A 26,809-nucleotide genomic window follows, 5' to 3' on the forward strand; every position below is an offset into this window, starting at 1 on the left:
CACTGTCTAATGATATACACTGTCTAATGGTATATACACTGTCTAATGGTATATATACTGTCTAATGATATACACTGTCTAATGATATACACTGTCTAATGGTATATACACTGTCTAATGGCATATACTGTCTAATGGTATATATACTGTCTAATGATATACACTGTCTAATGGTATATACACTGTCTAATGGTATATATACTGTCTAATGATATACACTGTCTAATGATATACACTGTCTAATGGTATATACACTGTCTAATGGCATATACTGTCTAATGATATACACTGTCTAATGATATACACTGTCTAATGGTGTATATACTGTCTAATGATATACACTGTCTAATGATATACACTGTCTAATGATATACAATGTCTAATGGTATATATATACTGTCTAATGATATACACTGTCTAATGGTATATACACTGTCTAATGGTATATACACTGTCTAATGGTATATACACTGTCTAATGATATACACTGTCTAATGATATACACTGTCTAATGATATACACTGTCTAATGATATATACACTGTCTAATGGTATATACTGTCTAATGGTATATATACTGTCTAATGGTATACACTGTCTAATGGCATATACTGTCTAATGATATACACTGTCTAATGATATACACTGTCTAATGATGTATATACTGTCTAATGATATTCACTGTCTAATGATATACACTGTCTAATGGTATATACACTGTCTAATGGTATATACACTGTCTAATGGTATATACACTGTCTAATGGTATATACACTGTCTAATGGCATATACTGTATAATGATATACACTGTCTAATGATATACACTGTCTAATGGTGTATATACTGTCTAATGATATACACTGTCTAATGATATACACTGTCTAATGATATACAATGTCTAATGGTATATATATACTGTCTAATGATATACACTGTCTAATGGTATATACTGTCTAATGATATACACTGTCTAATGGTATATACACTGTCTAATGGTATATACACTGTCTAATGGTATATACACTGTCTAATGATATACACTGTCTAATGATATACACTGTCTAATGATATACACTGTCTAATGATATATATACTGTCTAATGATATACACTGTCTAATGGTATATATACTGTCTAATGATATACACTGTCTAATGGTATATATACTGTCTAATGATATACACTGTCTAATGGTATATATACTGTCTAATGGTATATATACTGTCTAATGATATACACTGTCTAATGGTATATACACTGTCTAATGGTATATATACTGTCTAATGATATACACTGTCTAATGGTATATACACTGTCTAATGATATACACTGTCTAATGATATACACTGTCTAATGGTATATATACTGTCTAATGATATACACTGTCTAATGGTATATATACTGTCTAATGATATACACTGTCTAATGGTATATACACTGTCTAATGATATACACTGTCTAATGGTATATATACTGTCTAATGATATACACTGTCTAATGGTATATACACTGTCTAATGATATACACTGTCTAATGGTATATATATACTGTCTAATGATATACACTGTCTAATGGTATATACACTGTCTAATGGTATATACACTGTCTAATGGTATATACACTGTCTAATGATATACACTGTCTAATGATATACACTGTCTAATGATATACACTGTCTAATGATATATACACTGTCTAATGGTATATACTGTCTAATGGTATATATACTGTCTAATGGTATACACTGTCTAATGGCATATACTGTCTAATGATATACACTGTCTAATGATATACACTGTCTAATGATGTATATACTGTCTAATGATATTCACTGTCTAATGATATACACTGTCTAATGGTATATACACTGTCTAATGGTATATACACTGTCTAATGGTATATACACTGTCTAATGGTATATACACTGTCTAATGGCATATACTGTCTAATGATATACACTGTCTAATGATATACACTGTCTAATGGTGTATATACTGTCTAATGATATACACTGTCTAATGATATACACTGTCTAATGATATACAATGTCTAATGGTATATATATACTGTCTAATGATATACACTGTCTAATGGTATATACTGTCTAATGATATACACTGTCTAATGGTATATACACAGTCTAATGGTATATACACTGTCTAATGGTATATACACTGTCTAATGATATACACTGTCTAATGATATACACTGTCTAATGATATATATACTGTCTAATGATATACACTGTCTAATGGTATATATACTGTCTAATGATATACACTGTCTAATGGTATATATACTGTCTAATGATATACACTGTCTAATGGTATATATACTGTCTAATGATATACACTGTCTAATGGTATATACACTGTCTAATGGTATATATACTGTCTAATGATATACACTGTCTAATGGTATATACACTGTCTAATGATATACACTGTCTAATGATATACACTGTCTAATGGTATATATACTGTCTAATGATATACACTGTCTAATGGTATATATACTGTCTAATGATATACACTGTCTAATGGTATATACACTGTCTAATGATATACACTGTCTAATGGTATATATACTGTCTAATGATATACACTGTCTAATGGTATATACACTGTCTAATGATATACACTGTCTAATGGTATATATACTGTCTAATGATATACACTGTCTAATGGTATATATACTGTCTAATGATATACACTGTCTAATGGTATATACACTGTCTAATGATATACACTGTCTAATGGTATATATACTGTCTAATGATATACACTGTCTAATGGTATATACACTGTCTAATGATATACACTGTCTAATGGTATATATACTGTCTAATGATATACACTGTCTAATGGTATATACACTGTCTAATGATATACACTGTCTAATGGTATATACACTGTCTAATGATATACACTGTCTAATGGTATATATACTGTCTAATGATATACACTGTCTAATGGTATATATACTGTCTAATGATATACACTGTCTAATGGTATATACACTGTCTAATGATATACACTGTCTAATGATATACACTGTCTAATGATATACACTGTCTAATGGTATATCTACTGTCTAATGATATACACTGTCTAATGGTATATACACTGTCTAATGATATACACTGTCTAATGATATACACTGTCTAATGGTATATATACTGTCTAATGATATACACTGTCTAATGGTATATATACTGTCTAATGATATACACTGTCTAATGGTATATACACTGTCTAATGATATACACTGTCTAATGGTATATATACTGTCTAATGATATACACTGTCTAATGGTATATACACTGTCTAATGATATACACTGTCTAATGGTATATATACTGTCTAATGATATACACTGTCTAATGGTATATACACTGTCTAATGATATACACTGTCTAATGGTATATACACTGTCTAATGATATACACTGTCTAATGGTATATACACTGTCTAATGATATACACTGTCTAATGATATACACTGTCTAATGATATATATACTGTCTAATGATATACACTGTCTAATGGTATATATACTGTCTAATGATATACACTGTCTAATGGTATATATACTGTCTAATGATATACACTGTCTAATGATATACACTGTCTAATGGTATATATACTGTCTAATGATATACACTGTCTAATGGTATATACACTGTCTAATGATATACACTGTCTAATGGTATATATACTGTCTAATGATATACACTGTCTAATGGTATATACACTGTCTAATGATATACACTGTCTAATGGTATATACACTGTCTAATGATATACACTGTCTAATGGTATATATACTGTCTAATGATATACACTGTCTAATGGTATATATACTGTCTAATGATATACACTGTCTAATGGTATATACACTGTCTAATGATATACACTGTCTAATGATATACACTGTCTAATGATATACACTGTCTAATGGTATATCTACTGTCTAATGATATACACTGTCTAATGGTATATACACTGTCTAATGATATACACTGTCTAATGATATACACTGTCTAATGGTATATATACTGTCTAATGATATACACTGTCTAATGGTATATATACTGTCTAATGATATACACTGTCTAATGGTATATACACTGTCTAATGATATACACTGTCTAATGGTATATATACTGTCTAATGATATACACTGTCTAATGGTATATACACTGTCTAATGATATACACTGTCTAATGATATACACTGTCTAATGGTATATATACTGTCTAATGATATACACTGTCTAATGGTATATACACTGTCTAATGATATACACTGTCTAATGGTATATACACTGTCTAATGATATACACTGTCTAATGGTATATACACTGTCTAATGATATACACTGTCTAATGGTATATATACTGTCTAATGATATACACTGTCTAATGGTATATATACTGTCTAATGATATACACTGTCTAATGGTATATATACTGTCTAATGATATACACTGTCTAATGGTATATACACTGTCTAATGATATACACTGTCTAATGGTATATATACTGTCTAATGATATACACTGTCTAATGGTATATATACTGTCTAATGATATACACTGTCTAATGGTATATACACTGTCTAATGATATACACTGTCTAATGGTATATATACTGTCTAATGGTATATACACTGTCTAATGATATACACTGTCTAATGGTATATACACTGTCTAATGATATACACTGTCTAATGGTATATATACTGTCTAATGATATACACTGTCTAATGGTATATATACTGTCTAATGATATACACTGTCTAATGGTATATACACTGTCTAATGATATACACTGTCTAATGGTATATACACTGTCTAATGATATACACTGTCTAATGGTATATATACTGTCTAATGATATACACTGTCTAATGGTATATATACTGTCTAATGATATACACTGTCTAATGGTATATACACTGTCTAATGATATACACTGTCTAATGATATACACTGTCTAATGATATACACTGTCTAATGGTATATCTACTGTCTAATGATATACACTGTCTAATGGTATATACACTGTCTAATGATATACACTGTCTAATGATATACACTGTCTAATGATATACACTGTCTAATGGTATATATACTGTCTAATGATATACACTGTCTAATGGTATATATACTGTCTAATGATATACACTGTCTAATGGTATATATACTGTCTAATGATATACACTGTCTAATGGTATATACACTGTCTAATGATATACACTGTCTAATGGTATATACACTGTCTAATGGTATATATACTGTCTAATGATATACACTGTCTAATGATATACACTGTCTAATGGTATATACACTGTCTAATGGCATATACTGTCTAATGGTATATATACTGTCTAATGATATACACTGTCTAATGGTATATACACTGTCTAATGGTATATATACTGTCTAATGATATACACTGTCTAATGATATACACTGTCTAATGGTATATACACTGTCTAATGGCATATACTGTCTAATGATATACACTGTCTAATGATATACACTGTCTAATGGTGTATATACTGTCTAATGATATACACTGTCTAATGATATACACTGTCTAATGATATACAATGTCTAATGGTATATATATACTGTCTAATGATATACACTGTCTAATGGTATATACACTGTCTAATGGTATATACACTGTCTAATGGTATATACACTGTCTAATGATATACACTGTCTAATGATATACACTGTCTAATGATATACACTGTCTAATGATATATACACTGTCTAATGGTATATACTGTCTAATGGTATATATACTGTCTAATGGTATACACTGTCTAATGGCATATACTGTCTAATGATATACACTGTCTAATGATATACACTGTCTAATGATGTATATACTGTCTAATGATATTCACTGTCTAATGATATACACTGTCTAATGGTATATACACTGTCTAATGGTATATACACTGTCTAATGGTATATACACTGTCTAATGGTATATACACTGTCTAATGGCATATACTGTATAATGATATACACTGTCTAATGATATACACTGTCTAATGGTGTATATACTGTCTAATGATATACACTGTCTAATGATATACACTGTCTAATGATATACAATGTCTAATGGTATATATATACTGTCTAATGATATACACTGTCTAATGGTATATACTGTCTAATGATATACACTGTCTAATGGTATATACACTGTCTAATGGTATATACACTGTCTAATGGTATATACACTGTCTAATGATATACACTGTCTAATGATATACACTGTCTAATGATATACACTGTCTAATGATATATATACTGTCTAATGATATACACTGTCTAATGGTATATATACTGTCTAATGATATACACTGTCTAATGGTATATATACTGTCTAATGATATACACTGTCTAATGGTATATATACTGTCTAATGATATACACTGTCTAATGGTATATACACTGTCTAATGGTATATATACTGTCTAATGATATACACTGTCTAATGGTATATACACTGTCTAATGATATACACTGTCTAATGATATACACTGTCTAATGGTATATATACTGTCTAATGATATACACTGTCTAATGGTATATATACTGTCTAATGATATACACTGTCTAATGGTATATACACTGTCTAATGATATACACTGTCTAATGGTATATATACTGTCTAATGATATACACTGTCTAATGGTATATACACTGTCTAATGATATACACTGTCTAATGGTATATATATACTGTCTAATGATATACACTGTCTAATGGTATATACACTGTCTAATGGTATATACACTGTCTAATGGTATATACACTGTCTAATGATATACACTGTCTAATGATATACACTGTCTAATGATATACACTGTCTAATGATATATACACTGTCTAATGGTATATACTGTCTAATGGTATATATACTGTCTAATGGTATACACTGTCTAATGGCATATACTGTCTAATGATATACACTGTCTAATGATATACACTGTCTAATGATGTATATACTGTCTAATGATATTCACTGTCTAATGATATACACTGTCTAATGGTATATACACTGTCTAATGGTATATACACTGTCTAATGGTATATACACTGTCTAATGGTATATACACTGTCTAATGGCATATACTGTCTAATGATATACACTGTCTAATGATATACACTGTCTAATGGTGTATATACTGTCTAATGATATACACTGTCTAATGATATACACTGTCTAATGATATACAATGTCTAATGGTATATATATACTGTCTAATGATATACACTGTCTAATGGTATATACTGTCTAATGATATACACTGTCTAATGGTATATACACAGTCTAATGGTATATACACTGTCTAATGGTATATACACTGTCTAATGATATACACTGTCTAATGATATACACTGTCTAATGATATACACTGTCTAATGATATATATACTGTCTAATGATATACACTGTCTAATGGTATATATACTGTCTAATGATATACACTGTCTAATGGTATATATACTGTCTAATGATATACACTGTCTAATGGTATATATACTGTCTAATGATATACACTGTCTAATGGTATATACACTGTCTAATGGTATATATACTGTCTAATGATATACACTGTCTAATGGTATATACACTGTCTAATGATATACACTGTCTAATGATATACACTGTCTAATGGTATATATACTGTCTAATGATATACACTGTCTAATGGTATATATACTGTCTAATGATATACACTGTCTAATGGTATATACACTGTCTAATGATATACACTGTCTAATGGTATATATACTGTCTAAAGATATACACTGTCTAATGGTATATACACTGTCTAATGATATACACTGTCTAATGGTATATATATACTGTCTAATGATATACACTGTCTAATGGTATATACACTGTCTAATGGTATATACACTGTCTAATGGTATATACACTGTCTAATGATATACACTGTCTAATGATATACACTGTCTAATGATATACACTGTCTAATGATATATACACTGTCTAATGGTATATACTGTCTAATGGTATATATACTGTCTAATGGTATACACTGTCTAATGGCATATACTGTCTAATGATATACACTGTCTAATGATATACACTGTCTAATGATGTATATACTGTCTAATGATATTCACTGTCTAATGATATACACTGTCTAATGGTATATACACTGTCTAATGGTATATACACTGTCTAATGGTATATACACTGTCTAATGGTATATACACTGTCTAATGGCATATACTGTCTAATGATATACACTGTCTAATGATATACACTGTCTAATGGTGTATATACTGTCTAATGATATACACTGTCTAATGATATACACTGTCTAATGATATACAATGTCTAATGGTATATATATACTGTCTAATGATATACACTGTCTAATGGTATATACTGTCTAATGATATACACTGTCTAATGGTATATACACAGTCTAATGGTATATACACTGTCTAATGGTATATACACTGTCTAATGATATACACTGTCTAATGATATACACTGTCTAATGATATACACTGTCTAATGATATATATACTGTCTAATGATATACACTGTCTAATGGTATATATACTGTCTAATGATATACACTGTCTAATGGTATATATACTGTCTAATGATATACACTGTCTAATGGTATATATACTGTCTAATGATATACACTGTCTAATGGTATATACACTGTCTAATGGTATATATACTGTCTAATGATATACACTGTCTAATGGTATATACACTGTCTAATGATATACACTGTCTAATGATATACACTGTCTAATGGTATATATACTGTCTAATGATATACACTGTCTAATGGTATATATACTGTCTAATGATATACACTGTCTAATGGTATATACACTGTCTAATGATATACACTGTCTAATGGTATATATACTGTCTAATGATATACACTGTCTAATGGTATATACACTGTCTAATGATATACACTGTCTAATGGTATATATACTGTCTAATGATATACACTGTCTAATGGTATATATACTGTCTAATGATATACACTGTCTAATGGTATATACACTGTCTAATGATATACACTGTCTAATGGTATATATACTGTCTAATGATATACACTGTCTAATGGTATATACACTGTCTAATGATATACACTGTCTAATGGTATATATACTGTCTAATGATATACACTGTCTAATGGTATATACACTGTCTAATGATATACACTGTCTAATGGTATATACACTGTCTAATGATATACACTGTCTAATGGTATATATACTGTCTAATGATATACACTGTCTAATGGTATATATACTGTCTAATGATATACACTGTCTAATGGTATATACACTGTCTAATGATATACACTGTCTAATGATATACACTGTCTAATGATATACACTGTCTAATGGTATATCTACTGTCTAATGATATACACTGTCTAATGGTATATACACTGTCTAATGATATACACTGTCTAATGATATACACTGTCTAATGGTATATATACTGTCTAATGATATACACTGTCTAATGGTATATATACTGTCTAATGATATACACTGTCTAATGGTATATACACTGTCTAATGATATACACTGTCTAATGGTATATATACTGTCTAATGATATACACTGTCTAATGGTATATACACTGTCTAATGATATACACTGTCTAATGGTATATATACTGTCTAATGATATACACTGTCTAATGGTATATACACTGTCTAATGATATACACTGTCTAATGGTATATACACTGTCTAATGATATACACTGTCTAATGGTATATACACTGTCTAATGATATACACTGTCTAATGATATACACTGTCTAATGATATATATACTGTCTAATGATATACACTGTCTAATGGTATATATACTGTCTAATGATATACACTGTCTAATGGTATATATACTGTCTAATGATATACACTGTCTAATGATATACACTGTCTAATGGTATATATACTGTCTAATGATATACACTGTCTAATGGTATATACACTGTCTAATGATATACACTGTCTAATGGTATATATACTGTCTAATGATATACACTGTCTAATGGTATATACACTGTCTAATGATATACACTGTCTAATGGTATATACACTGTCTAATGATATACACTGTCTAATGGTATATATACTGTCTAATGATATACACTGTCTAATGGTATATATACTGTCTAATGATATACACTGTCTAATGGTATATACACTGTCTAATGATATACACTGTCTAATGATATACACTGTCTAATGATATACACTGTCTAATGGTATATCTACTGTCTAATGATATACACTGTCTAATGGTATATACACTGTCTAATGATATACACTGTCTAATGATATACACTGTCTAATGGTATATATACTGTCTAATGATATACACTGTCTAATGGTATATATACTGTCTAATGATATACACTGTCTAATGGTATATACACTGTCTAATGATATACACTGTCTAATGGTATATATACTGTCTAATGATATACACTGTCTAATGGTATATACACTGTCTAATGATATACACTGTCTAATGATATACACTGTCTAATGGTATATATACTGTCTAATGATATACACTGTCTAATGGTATATACACTGTCTAATGATATACACTGTCTAATGGTATATACACTGTCTAATGATATACACTGTCTAATGGTATATACACTGTCTAATGATATACACTGTCTAATGGTATATATACTGTCTAATGATATACACTGTCTAATGGTATATATACTGTCTAATGATATACACTGTCTAATGGTATATATACTGTCTAATGATATACACTGTCTAATGGTATATACACTGTCTAATGATATACACTGTCTAATGGTATATATACTGTCTAATGATATACACTGTCTAATGGTATATATACTGTCTAATGATATACACTGTCTAATGGTATATACACTGTCTAATGATATACACTGTCTAATGGTATATATACTGTCTAATGGTATATACACTGTCTAATGGTATATACACTGTCTAATGATATACACTGTCTAATGGTATATATACTGTCTAATGATATACACTGTCTAATGGTATATATACTGTCTAATGATATACACTGTCTAATGGTATATACACTGTCTAATGATATACACTGTCTAATGGTATATATACTGTCTAATGATATACACTGTCTAATGGTATATATACTGTCTAATGATATACACTGTCTAATGGTATATACACTGTCTAATGGTATATATACTGTCTAATGATATACACTGTCTAATGGTATATACACTGTCTAATGATATACACTGTCTAATGGTATATATACTGTCTAATGATATACACTGTCTAATGGTATATATACTGTCTAATGATATACACTGTCTAATGGTATATACACTGTCTAATGATATACACTGTCTAATGATATACACTGTCTAATGATATACACTGTCTAATGGTATATCTACTGTCTAATGATATACACTGTCTAATGGTATATACACTGTCTAATGATATACACTGTCTAATGATATACACTGTCTAATGATATACACTGTCTAATGGTATATATACTGTCTAATGATATACACTGTCTAATGGTATATATACTGTCTAATGATATACACTGTCTAATGGTATATACACTGTCTAATGATATACACTGTCTAATGGTATATATACTGTCTAATGATATACACTGTCTAATGGTATATACACTGTCTAATGATATACACTGTCTAATGATATACACTGTCTAATGGTATATATACTGTCTAATGATATACACTGTCTAATGGTATATACACTGTCTAATGATATACACTGTCTAATGGTATATACACTGTCTAATGATATACACTGTCTAATGGTATATACACTGTCTAATGATATACACTGTCTAATGGTATATATACTGTCTAATGATATACACTGTCTAATGGTATATATACTGTCTAATGATATACACTGTCTAATGGTATATACACTGTCTAATGGTATATATACTGTCTAATGATATACACTGTCTAATGATATACACTGTCTAATGGTATATATACTGTCTAATGATATACACTGTCTAATGGTATATATACTGTCTAATGATATACACTGTCTAATGGTATATACACTGTCTAATGATATACACTGTCTAATGGTATATATACTGTCTAATGGTATATACACTGTCTAATGATACACACTGTCTAATGGTATATACACTGTCTAATGATATACACTGTCTAATGGTATATATACTGTCTAATGATATACACTGTCTAATGGTATATATACTGTCTAATGATATACACTGTCTAATGGTATATACACTGTCTAATGATATACACTGTCTAATGGTATATATACTGTCTAATGATATACACTGTCTAATGGTATATACACTGTCTAATGATATACACTGTCTAATGGTATATACACTGTCTAATGATATACACTGTCTAATGGTATATATACTGTCTAATGATATACACTGTCTAATGGTATATATACTGTCTAATGATATACACTGTCTAATGGTATATACACTGTCTAATGATATACACTGTCTAATGATATACACTGTCTAATGATATACACTGTCTAATGGTATATCTACTGTCTAATGATATACACTGTCTAATGGTATATACACTGTCTAATGATATACACTGTCTAATGATATACACTGTCTAATGGTATATATACTGTCTAATGATATACACTGTCTAATGGTATATATACTGTCTAATGATATACACTGTCTAATGGTATATACACTGTCTAATGATATACACTGTCTAATGGTATATATACTGTCTAATGATATACACTGTCTAATGGTATATACACTGTCTAATGATATACACTGTCTAATGATATACACTGTCTAATGGTATATATACTGTCTAATGATATACACTGTCTAATGGTATATACACTGTCTAATGATATACACTGTCTAATGGTATATACACTGTCTAATGATATACACTGTCTAATGGTATATACACTGTCTAATGATATACACTGTCTAATGGTATATATACTGTCTAATGATATACACTGTCTAATGGTATATATACTGTCTAATGATATACACTGTCTAATGGTATATATACTGTCTAATGATATACACTGTCTAATGGTATATACACTGTCTAATGATATACACTGTCTAATGGTATATATACTGTCTAATGATATACACTGTCTAATGGTATATATACTGTCTAATGATATACACTGTCTAATGGTATATACACTGTCTAATGATATACACTGTCTAATGGTATATATACTGTCTAATGGTATATACACTGTCTAATGATATACACTGTCTAATGGTATATATACTGTCTAATGATATACACTGTCTAATGGTATATACACTGTCTAATGGTATATATACTGTCTAATGATATACACTGTCTAATGGTATATACACTGTCTAATGATATACACTGTCTAATGGTATATATACTGTCTAATGATATACACTGTCTAATGGTATATATACTGTCTAATGATATACACTGTCTAATGGTATATACACTGTCTAATGATATACACTGTCTAATGATATACACTGTCTAATGATATACACTGTCTAATGGTATATCTACTGTCTAATGATATACACTGTCTAATGGTATATACACTGTCTAATGATATACACTGTCTAATGGTATATCTACTGTCTAATGATATACACTGTCTAATGGTATATACACTGTCTAATGATATACACTGTCTAATGGTATATCTACTGTCTAATGATATACACTGTCTAATGGTATATACACTGTCTAATGATATACACTGTCTAATGGTATATACACTGTCTAATGATATACACTGTCTAATGATATACACTGTCTAATGGTATATATACTGTCTAATGATATACACTGTCTAATGGTATATATACTGTCTAATGATATACACTGTCTAATGGTATATACACTGTCTAATGATATACACTGTCTAATGGTATATATACTGTCTAATGATATACACTGTCTAATGGTATATACACTGTCTAATGATATACACTGTCTAATGATATACACTGTCTAATGGTATATATACTGTCTAATGATATACACTGTCTAATGGTATATACACTGTCTAATGATATACACTGTCTAATGGTATATACACTGTCTAATGATATACACTGTCTAATGGTATATACACTGTCTAATGATATACACTGTCTAATGGTATATATACTGTCTAATGATATACACTGTCTAATGGTATATATACTGTCTAATGATATACACTGTCTAATGGTATATACACTGTCTAATGGTATATATACTGTCTAATGATATACACTGTCTAATGATATACACTGTCTAATGGTATATATACTGTCTAATGATATACACTGTCTAATGGTATATATACTGTCTAATGATATACACTGTCTAATGGTATATACACTGTCTAATGATATACACTGTCTAATGGTATATATACTGTCTAATGGTATATACACTGTCTAATGATACACACTGTCTAATGGTATATACACTGTCTAATGATATACACTGTCTAATGGTATATATACTGTCTAATGATATACACTGTCTAATGGTATATATACTGTCTAATGATATACACTGTCTAATGGTATATACACTGTCTAATGATATACACTGTCTAATGGTATATATACTGTCTAATGATATACACTGTCTAATGGTATATATACTGTCTAATGATATACACTGTCTAATGGTATATACACTGTCTAATGGTATATATACTGTCTAATGATATACACTGTCTAATGGTATATATATACTGTCTAATGGTATATACACTGTCTAATGATATACACTGTCTAATGGTATATACACTGTCTAATGATATACACTGTCTAATGGTATATATACTGTCTAATGATATACACTGTCTAATGGTATATACACTGTCTAATGATATACACTGTCTAATGATATACACTGTCTAATGGTATATATACTGTCTAATGATATACACTGTCTAATGGTATATACACTGTCTAATGATATACACTGTCTAATGGTATATACACTGTCTAATGATATACACTGTCTAATGGTATATACACTGTCTAATGATATACACTGTCTAATGGTATATATACTGTCTAATGATATACACTGTCTAATGGTATATATACTGTCTAATGATATACACTGTCTAATGGTATATACACTGTCTAATGGTATATATACTGTCTAATGATATACACTGTCTAATGATATACACTGTCTAATGGTATATATACTGTCTAATGATATACACTGTCTAATGGTATATACACTGTCTAATGATATACACTGTCTAATGGTATATACACTGTCTAATGATATACACTGTCTAATGGTATATATACTGTCTAATGGTATATACACTGTCTAATGATACACACTGTCTAATGGTATATACACTGTCTAATGATATACACTGTCTAATGGTATATATACTGTCTAATGATATACACTGTCTAATGGTATATATACTGTCTAATGATATACACTGTCTAATGGTATATACACTGTCTAATGATATACACTGTCTAATGGTATATATACTGTCTAATGATATACACTGTCTAATGGTATATATACTGTCTAATGATATACACTGTCTAATGGTATATACACTGTCTAATGGTATATATACTGTCTAATGATATACACTGTCTAATGATATATACACTGTCTAATGGTATATATATACTGTCTAATGGTATATACACTGTCTAATGATATACACTGTCTAATGATATATACACTGTCTAATGGTATATACACTGTCTAATGATATACACTGTCTAATGGTATATATATACTGTCTAATGATATACACTGTCTAATGATATATACACTGTCTAATGGTATATACACTGTCTAATGGTATATATATACTGTCTAATGATATATACACTGTCTAATGATATACACTGTCTAATGGTATATATATACTGTCTAATGATATATACACTGTCTAATGGTAAATATATACTGTCTAATGGTATATACACTGTCTAATGGTATATACACTGTCTAATGATATATACACTGTCTAATGGTATATACACTGTCTAATGATATACACTGTCTAATGGTATATATATACTGTCTAATGATATACACTGTCTAATGATATATACACTGTCTAATGGTATATACACTGTCTAATGGTATATATATACTGTCTAATGATATATACACTGTCTAATGATATACACTGTCTAATGGTATATATATACTGTCTAATGATATATACACTGTCTAATGGTATATACACTGTCTAATGATATACACTGTCTAATGGTATATATATACTGTCTAATGATATACACTGTCTAATGATATATACACTGTCTAATGGTATATACACTGTCTAATGATATACACTGTCTAATGGTATATATATACTGTCTAATGATATACACTGTCTAATGATATATACACTGTCTAATGGTATATACACTGTCTAATGGTATATATATACTGTCTAATGATATATACACTGTCTAATGATATACACTGTCTAATGGTATATATACTGTCTAATGATATATACACTGTCTAATGGTAAATATATACTGTCTAATGATATATACACTGTCTAATGGTAAATATATACTGTCTAATGGTATATACACTGTCTAATGATATACACTGTCTAATGGTATATACACTGTCTAATGATATACACTGTCTAATGGTAAATATATACTGTCTAATGGTATATACACTGTCTAATGGTATATATATACTGTCTAATGATATATACACTGTCTAATGGTATATACACTGTCTAATGGTATATATATACTGTCTAATGATATATACACTGTCTAATGGTATATACACTGTCTAATGGTATATATATACTGTCTAATGGTATATACACTGTCTAATGATATATATACTGTCTAATGGTATATACACTGTCTAATGGTATATACACTGTCTAATGGTATATATATACTGTCTAATGGTATATACACTGTCTAATGATATATATACTGTCTAATGATATATACACTGTCTAATGGTATATACACTGTCTAATGGTATATATATACTGTCTAATGATATATACACTGTCTAATGGTATATACACTGTCTAATGGTATATATATACTGTCTAATGGTATATATATACTGTCTAATGGTATATACACTGTCTAATGATATATACACTGTCTAATGGTAAATATATACTGTCTAATGGTATATACACTGTCTAATGGTATATATATACTGTCTAATGGTATATATATACTGTCTAATGGTATATACACTGTCTAATGGTATATATATACTGTCTAATGGTATATATACTGTCTAATGATATATACACTGTCTAATGGTAAATATATACTGTCTAATGGTATATACACTGTCTAATGGTATATATATACTGTCTAATGGTATATACACTGTCTAATGATATATACACTGTCTAATGGTATATACACTGTCTAATGATATACACTGTCTAATGGTATATATATACTGTCTAATGATATACACTGTCTAATGATATATACACTGTCTAATGGTATATACACTGTCTAATGGTATATATACTGTCTAATGATATATACTGTCTAATGGTATATATACTGTCTAATGATATACACTGTCTAATGGTATATATACTGTCTAATGGTATATACACTGTCTAATGGTATATATACTGTCTAATGATATATACTGTCTAATGGTATATACACTGTCTAATGGTATACACTGTCTAATGATATACACTGTCTAATGGTATATATACTGTCTAATGATATATACTGTCTAATGGTATATATACTGTCTAATGATATACACTGTCTAATGGTATATATACTGTCTAATGATATACACTGTCTAATGGTATATACACTGTCTAATGATATACACTGTCTAATGGTATATATACTGTCTAATGATATACACTGTCTAATGGTATATATACTGTCTAATGATATACACTGTCTAATGGTATATACACTGTCTAATGGTATATATACTGTCTAATGATATACACTGTCTAATGATATATACACTGTCTAATGGTATATATATACTGTCTAATGGTATATACACTGTCTAATGATATACACTGTCTAATGATATATACACTGTCTAATGGTATATACACTGTCTAATGATATACACTGTCTAATGGTATATATATACTGTCTAATGATATACACTGTCTAATGATATATACACTGTCTAATGGTATATACACTGTCTAATGGTATATATATACTGTCTAATGATATATACACTGTCTAATGATATACACTGTCTAATGGTATATATATACTGTCTAATGATATATACACTGTCTAATGGTAAATATATACTGTCTAATGGTATATACACTGTCTAATGGTATATACACTGTCTAATGATATATACACTGTCTAATGGTATATACACTGTCTAATGATATACACTGTCTAATGGTATATATATACTGTCTAATGATATACACTGTCTAATGATATATACACTGTCTAATGGTATATACACTGTCTAATGGTATATATATACTGTCTAATGATATATACACTGTCTAATGATATACACTGTCTAATGGTATATATATACTGTCTAATGATATATACACTGTCTAATGGTATATACACTGTCTAATGATATACACTGTCTAATGGTATATATATACTGTCTAATGATATACACTGTCTAATGATATATACACTGTCTAATGGTATATACACTGTCTAATGATATACACTGTCTAATGGTATATATATACTGTCTAATGATATACACTGTCTAATGATATATACACTGTCTAATGGTATATACACTGTCTAATGGTATATATATACTGTCTAATGATATATACACTGTCTAATGATATACACTGTCTAATGGTATATATACTGTCTAATGATATATACACTGTCTAATGGTAAATATATACTGTCTAATGATATATACACTGTCTAATGGTAAATATATACTGTCTAATGGTATATACACTGTCTAATGATATACACTGTCTAATGGTATATACACTGTCTAATGATATACACTGTCTAATGGTAAATATATACTGTCTAATGGTATATACACTGTCTAATGGTATATATATACTGTCTAATGATATATACACTGTCTAATGGTATATACACTGTCTAATGGTATATATATACTGTCTAATGATATATACACTGTCTAATGGTATATACACTGTCTAATGGTATATATATACTGTCTAATGGTATATACACTGTCTAATGATATATATACTGTCTAATGGTATATACACTGTCTAATGGTATATACACTGTCTAATGGTATATATATACTGTCTAATGGTATATACACTGTCTAATGATATATATACTGTCTAATGATATATACACTGTCTAATGGTATATACACTGTCTAATGGTATATATATACTGTCTAATGATATATACACTGTCTAATGGTATATACACTGTCTAATGGTATATATATACTGTCTAATGGTATATATATACTGTCTAATGGTATATACACTGTCTAATGATATATATACTGTCTAATGGTATATACACTGTCTAATGGTATATATATACTGTCTAATGGTATATATACTGTCTAATGATATATACACTGTCTAATGGTAAATATATACTGTCTAATGGTATATACACTGTCTAATGGTATATATATACTGTCTAATGGTATATACACTGTCTAATGATATATACACTGTCTAATGGTATATACACTGTCTAATGATATACACTGTCTAATGGTATATATATACTGTCTAATGATATACACTGTCTAATGATATATACACTGTCTAATGGTATATACACTGTCTAATGGTATATATACTGTCTAATGATATATACTGTCTAATGGTATATATACTGTCTAATGATATACACTGTCTAATGGTATATATACTGTCTAATGGTATATACACTGTCTAATGGTATATATACTGTCTAATGATATATACTGTCTAATGGTATATACACTGTCTAATGGTATACACTGTCTAATGATATACACTGTCTAATGGTATATATACTGTCTAATGATATATACTGTCTAATGGTATATATACTGTCTAATGATATATACTGTCTAATGGTATATATACTGTCTAATGATATACACTGTCTAATGGTATATATACTGTCTAATGGTATATATACTGTCTAATGATATACACTGTCTAATGGTATATACACTGTCTAATGGTATACACTGTCTAATGATATACACTGTCTAATGGTATATATACTGTCTAATGATATATACTGTCTAATGGTATATATACTGTCTAATGATATATACTGTCTAATGGTATATATACTGTCTAATGATATATACTGTCTAATGGTATATATACTGTCTAATGATATATACTGTCTAATGGTATATATACTGTCTAATGATATATACTGTCTAATGGTATATATACTGTCTAATGATATATACTGTCTAATGGTATATATACTGTCTAATGATATATACTGTCTAATGGTATATATACTGTCTAATGATATATACTGTCTAATGGTATATATACTGTCTAATGATATATACTGTCTAATGGTATATATACTGTCTAATGGTATATATACTGTCTAATGGTATATATACTGTCTAATGGTATATATACTGTCTAATGGTATCCTTTCAGGCTTATAAATGTATATAAATGCTTAAAAGAAAACGTATATTCAATATTCCCTGTCCCACAGTGTGCGAGGAAGATACGGTAGTATTTATTATTTTATTTAGTATTTTCTGATGATATATGTGTCGTCTATTTGTATTAAAATAAAATATAAAGGAATAAACAAGAATTTAATAATAATAATAATTATAAAATACTCACGTCCTTGTTTCCGAGATAAAAGACAAACTGTTTGTCTGGTTGGTCCTGTCTGCGGGCGCGTGAGGCCTCGGGCAGGGTGATGTAGAACTTGAGGGAGGTGTAAGCTGCCAGGTCTGCCAGGTTACTGGGGGTGCGCACCTGCACACCCGATGTCCCGTTGAACTTCACAGGTACGCTCACCTGACAGGGAGAAAAGAGGAAATTAAAAAACGCCCGTCGTCCATTCCTACGTATGTTGACGTAACCATAGTAGATAGATGTTCTATAATATCTGTGTTTTCAAACAATAACTACATTTAACAGACACATTTGTAGCACATGTATTCCTATTGAGGGCCCGGGTTATGTTTGTCCCGTATGAGCCACCGTACTTTGCTGGCGGCCTTGCGAGCCTCTGCGATGAGCTGTCTGATCCTGAGGATGTTCTCTGAGATGTTGGGCATCTGGGCTGAGTGGTTCTGCAGCTTGTCCAGCTTCTTCATCAGTATTGGGATGGCCTCGCCCAACATTCCCACTGGAGAGACACAAACAGACAGAAAATGTTCCGTCAGTCTAAACCAATCAGACTTGAGCAAATGTTTCTTCATTGAGGAAGTCTGTACACACAGTCAATCCTGATCAGCTTTAAAAGCAACATTCAAAATGGAAGACAAGCTAGCGTCCTTGACCTCTGTATGGTGATACTATAAAGGACCTACTAGTAGTATCTAGTGGTCCTACCAGACCTACTGTCTAGTGGTATCTAGTGGTCCTACCAGACCTACTGTCTAGTGGTCTCTAGCGGTCCTACCAGACCTACTGTCTAGTGGTATCTAGTGGTCCTACCAGAACTACTATCTAGTGGTATTTAGTGGTCCTACCAGAACTACTGTCTAGTGGTATATAGTGGTCCTACCAGAACTACTGTCTAGTGGTATATAGTGGTCCTACCAGAACTACTGTCTAGTGGTATATAGTGGTCCTACCAGAACTACTGTCTAGTGGTATATAGTGGTCCTACCAGAACTACTGTCTAGTGGTATCTAGCGGTCCTACCAGACCTACTGTCTAGTGGTATCTAGTGGTCCTACCAGAACTACTATCTAGTGGTATCTAGTGGTCCTACCAGAACTACTGTCTAGTTGTATATAGTGGTCCTACCAGACCTACTATCTAGCGGTATCTAGTGGTCCTACCAGAACTACTATCTAGTGGTATCTAGTGGTCCTACCAGAACTACTGTCTAGTTGTATATAGTGGTCCTACCAGACCTACTATCTAGCGGTATCTAGTGGTCCTACCAGAACTACTGTCTAGAGGTATCTAGTGGTCCTACCAGCTCTGCTGTCTAGTGGTATCTAGTGGTATCTAGTGGTCCTACCAGACCTACCGTCTAGTGGTATCTAGTGGTCCTACCAGACCTACTGTCTAGTGGTATCTAGTGGTATCTAGTGGTCCTACCAGACCTACCGTCTAGTGGTATCTAGTGGTATCTAGTGGCCCTACCAGACCTACTGTCTAGTGGTATCTAGTGGTATCTAGTGGTCCTACCAGACCTACTGACTAGTGGTATCTAGTGGTATCTAGTGGTCCTACCAGACCTACTGTCTAGTGGTATCTAGTGGTATCTAGTGGTCCTACCAGACCTACCGTCTAGTGGTATTTAGTGGTCCTACCAGACCTACTGTCTAGTGGTATCTAGTGGTATCTAGTGGTCCTACCAGACCTACCGTCTAGTGGTATCTAGTGGTATCTAGTGGCCCTACCAGACCTACTGTCTAGTGGTATCTAGTGGTATCTAGTGGTCCTACCAGACCTACTGACTAGTGGTATCTAGTGGTATCTAGTGGTCCTACCAGACCTACTGTCTAGTGGTATCTAGTGGTATCTAGTGGTCCTACCAGACCTACCGTCTAGTGGTATTTAGTGGTCCTACCAGACCTACTGTCTAGTGGTATCTAGTGGTATCTAGTGGTCCTACCAGACCTACTGTCTAGTGGTATCTAGTGGTATCTAGTGGCCCTACCAGACCTACTGTCTAGTGGTATCTAGTGGTATCTAGTGGTCCTACCAGACCTACTGACTAGTGGTATCTAGTGGTATCTAGTGGTCCTACCAGACCTACTGTCTAGTGGTATCTAGTGGTATCTAGTGGTCCTACCAGACCTACCGTCTAGTGGTATTTAGTGGTCCTACCAGACCTACCGTCTAGTGGTATCTAGTGGTATCTAGTGGTCCTACCAGACCTACCGTCTAGTGGTATCTATTGGCACTACCAGACCTACCATCTAGTGGTATCTAGTGGTCCTACCAGACCTAACGTCTAGTGGTGTCTAGTGGTCTTACCAACCCCACTGTCTAGTGGTATCTAGTGGTATCTAGTGGCACTACCAGACCTACCGTCTAGTGGTATCTAGTGGTCCTAGTGGTATCTAGTGGTCTAGTGGTCCATGCTTCTACACCTGCATTGCTTGCTGTTTGGGGTTTTCGGCTGGGTTTCTGTACAGCACTTTGAGATATCAGCTGATGTACGAAGGGCTATATAAATAAATTTGATTTGATTTGATTCCTACCAGACCTACCGTCTAGTGGTGTCTAGTGGTCTTACCAACCCCACTGTCTAGTGGTATCTAGTGGTATCTAGTGGTCCTACCAGACCTACTGTCTAGTGGTATCTAGTGGTATCTAGTGGTCCTACCAGAGTAGTGGTTGTAGACCTACCAGACTTGTTGGCCTCCAGGAAGGCCTTGTTTATGTCCTCATTGGTGGTGTTAGCGTCTCCGTACTGCTGCTGCCATTGGTCCAGCTGCTCTTTGATAGGTGCCAGGGTATCCTCTACCTTCGCTGCTGTACTGTTGGCCTCCTCGGCTGCAGCCTTCGCCTCCTCTATAACCTTAGCCGTTTCCTCTGGAGGACAATATGCACAGGTAGGGGTTGGAGGGATAGGGTAGGCAGTATTGGACTGGGTTTAAGCAACATGTTTGTGTTGTACTGTACAGGTATGGGTTGGAGGGATAAGGTAGGCAGTATTGGACTGGGTTTAAGCAACGTGTTTGTGTTGTACTGTACAGGTAGGGGTTGGAGGGATAGGGTAGGCAGTATTGGACTGGGTTTAAGCAACGTGTTTGTGTTGTACTGTACAGGTATGGGTTGGAGGGATAAGGTAGGCAGTATTGGACTGGGTTTAAGCAACATGTTTGTGTTGTACTGTACAGGTAGGGGTTGGAGGGATAGGGTAGGCAGTATTGGACTGGGTTTAAGCAACGTGTTTGTGTTGTACTGTACAGGTATGGGTTGGAGGGATAAGGTAGGCAGTATTGGACTGGGTTTAAGCAACATGTTTGTGTTGTACTGTACAGGTATGGGTTGGAGGGATAAGGTAGGCAGTATTGGACTGGGTTTAAGCAACATGTTTGTGTTGTACTGTACAGGTATGGGTTGGAGGGATAGGGTAGGCAGTATTGGACTGGGTTTAAGCAACGTGTTTGTGTTGTACTGTACAGGTAGGGGTTGGAGGGATAGGGTAGGCAGTATTGGACTGGGTTTAAGCAACATGTTTGTGTTGTACTGTACAGGTATGGGTTGGAGGGATAAGGTAGGCAGTATTGGACTGGGTTTAAGCAACGTGTTTGTGTTGTACTGTACAGGTATGGGTTGGAGGGATAGGGTAGGCAGTATTGGACTGGGTTTAAGCAACGTGCTTGTGTTGTACTGTACAGGTATGGGTTGGAGGGATAAGGTAGGCAGTATTGGACTGGGTTTAAGCAACATGTTTGTGTTGTACTGTACAGGTAGGGGTTGGAGGGATAGGGTAGGCAGTATTGGACTGGGTTTAAGCAACGTGTTTGTGTTGTACTGTACAGGTATGGGTTGGAGGGATAAGGTAGGCAGTATTGGACTGGGTTTAAGCAACATGTTTGTGTTGTACTGTACAGGTATGGGTTGGAGGGATAGGGTAGGCAGTATTGGACTGGGTTTAAGCAACGTGTTTGTGTTGTACTGTACAGGTAGGGGTTGGAGGGATAAGGTAGGCAGTATTGGACTGGGTTTAAGCAACGTGTTTGTGTTGTACTGTACAGGTATGGGTTGGAGGGATAGGGTAGGCAGTATTGGACTGGGTTTAAGCAACATGTTTGTGTTGTACTGTACAGGTAGGGGTTGGAGGGATAAGGTAGGCAGTATTGGACTGGGTTTAAGCAACATGTTTGTGTTGTACTGTACAGGTATGGGTTGGAGGGATAAGATAGGCAGTATTGGACTGGGTTTAATTAAGCAACGTGCTTGTGTTGTACTGTACAGGTAGGGGTTGGAGGGATAGGGTAGGCAGTATTGGACTGGGTTTAAGCAACGTGTTTGTGTTGTACTTGTATACGATGAGGACCTGCTCTTATTCACAACGATGGTCTGGAACATGTGTGTGTGTGTGTGTGTCTCTGTGTGTGTGTGTGTGTGTGTGTGTGTGTGTGTCTCTCTCTGTGTGTGTGTGTGTGTGTGTCTCTGTGTGTGTGTGTGTGTGTGTGTGTCTCTCTGTGTGTGTGTGTGTGTGTCTGTGTGTGTGTGTGTGTGTGTGTGTGTGTCTCTGTGTGTGTGTGTGTGTGTGTGTCTCTGTGTGTGTGTGTGTGTGTCTCTGTGTGTGTGTGTGTGTGTGTGTGTGTGTCTCTCTGTGTGTGTGTGTGTGTATGTGTGTGTGTGTCTCTGTGTGTGTGTGTGTGTGTGTCTCTGTGTGTGTGTGTGTGTCTCTCTGTGTGTGTGTGTGTGTATGTGTGTGTGTGTCTCTGTGTGTGTGTGTGTGTGTGTCTCTCTGTGTGTGTGTGTGTGTCTCTCTGTGTGTGTGTGTGTGTGACCTTACCTCGGCTGAAGTTGAGGTTACTCTGCACCATCTCAAGGTCTTTCAGTAGAGTCGTGTGTTTCCGCTTGGCCTCTTCCAGATGAGTCATGGCGTCCCGGAGACGAGGCTTCAGATCTGACAGACGAAAGGCAACAATAAGATATGAAATAAAATCATGCTGTTTTTCCTCACTTGTTAAAGAAAATCAACACACACAACAACAAAAAAAAAACCCTATCAAACGACAAGCAACAACCAGGAGGTTTGTTACCTCCATACCCAGTTTTCCCAGAAATCCTAGTTTCCTCCCTGTTAAAAATCCCTCCTGATTTCAACTTGGAGTCTCCAGAATTGTCTTCTTCTTCTTCTCCTCTTTATTCGTCACCGAAACTAATTTCTATTCATCCAGAAGTGGGAGGAAACAATACTTGTTACATCAGTACCGTCATTCAGTTCCCGTTGAAGTGTGACGGCGTCCTCCAGCAGTTCAGAACTCTGATTCCTCAGACCGTCAGCTACCTGGCCCAGGTCCCGACCCTTCACATTCTGCACAAATCAACAACGACTGCATCAACGCCAAAACATACTGTACTGTTAGTTTCTGACAGGCCCATTGTGGCAACGTTAAGGTGCCACACATGTCCAATGCATATAGTGTACTGTTGTTTCTGTGAGTCTCAGAGTGTCCTCACAAATGTAGGAAATACGTGTGTGTGTGTGTGTGTTGTCCTTACCTCCAGTGCATCCACAGCAGCTTGGTTGGCAGCAGTCTCAGCGTCTCTGACGGCGTCGATGATGTCAGAGTACGCCCGTGACGCGTTCACCGCTCGCTGGATGAAACCGTCCTTGTTGGTGTTGGAGATCACACTGCAACACAGAGGAGAAAACGTGAAGTCGAGGTCAGATCAATCAACCAATCGATAAATCAATCAACCAACGTATCAACCATCCATCAACCCTCCATTAATCATCCATCAACCCTCCATCAACCATCGTATCAACCCTCCATCAACCATCCATCAACCCTCCATCAACCATCCATTAACCCTCCATCAACCATCCATCAACCAACGTATCAACC

The 26,809-nt window shown here is 32.8% G+C and overlaps 1 protein-coding gene across 3 annotated transcripts in view; it reads right to left on the reverse strand.

Moving 5' to 3' along the window:
• The window catches only part of lama5 (laminin, alpha 5), a 280,241-nt gene that overhangs the window by 48,773 nt on the left and 204,659 nt on the right, over positions 1–26,809 (reverse strand). For all 3 annotated transcript variants that reach the window (XM_036947797.2, XM_090204017.1, XM_090204018.1), the window contains exons 56-61: positions 26,463–26,595; positions 26,172–26,274; positions 25,750–25,863; positions 23,622–23,807; positions 21,293–21,435; positions 20,922–21,101 (exon numbers count right to left, since the gene is read on the reverse strand). In XM_036947797.2, the coding sequence (XP_036803692.2) occupies positions 20,922–21,101; positions 21,293–21,435; positions 23,622–23,807; positions 25,750–25,863; positions 26,172–26,274; positions 26,463–26,595 (859 nt within the window). The remainder of the gene's footprint in view (positions 1–20,921; positions 21,102–21,292; positions 21,436–23,621; positions 23,808–25,749; positions 25,864–26,171; positions 26,275–26,462; positions 26,596–26,809) is intronic.

The sequence above is a fragment of the Oncorhynchus mykiss genome, chromosome 16 (assembly GCF_057628025.1).
Source record: "Oncorhynchus mykiss isolate SJ-2025 chromosome 16, ASM5762802v1, whole genome shotgun sequence".
Lineage (NCBI taxonomy): Eukaryota > Metazoa > Chordata > Actinopteri > Salmoniformes > Salmonidae > Oncorhynchus > Oncorhynchus mykiss.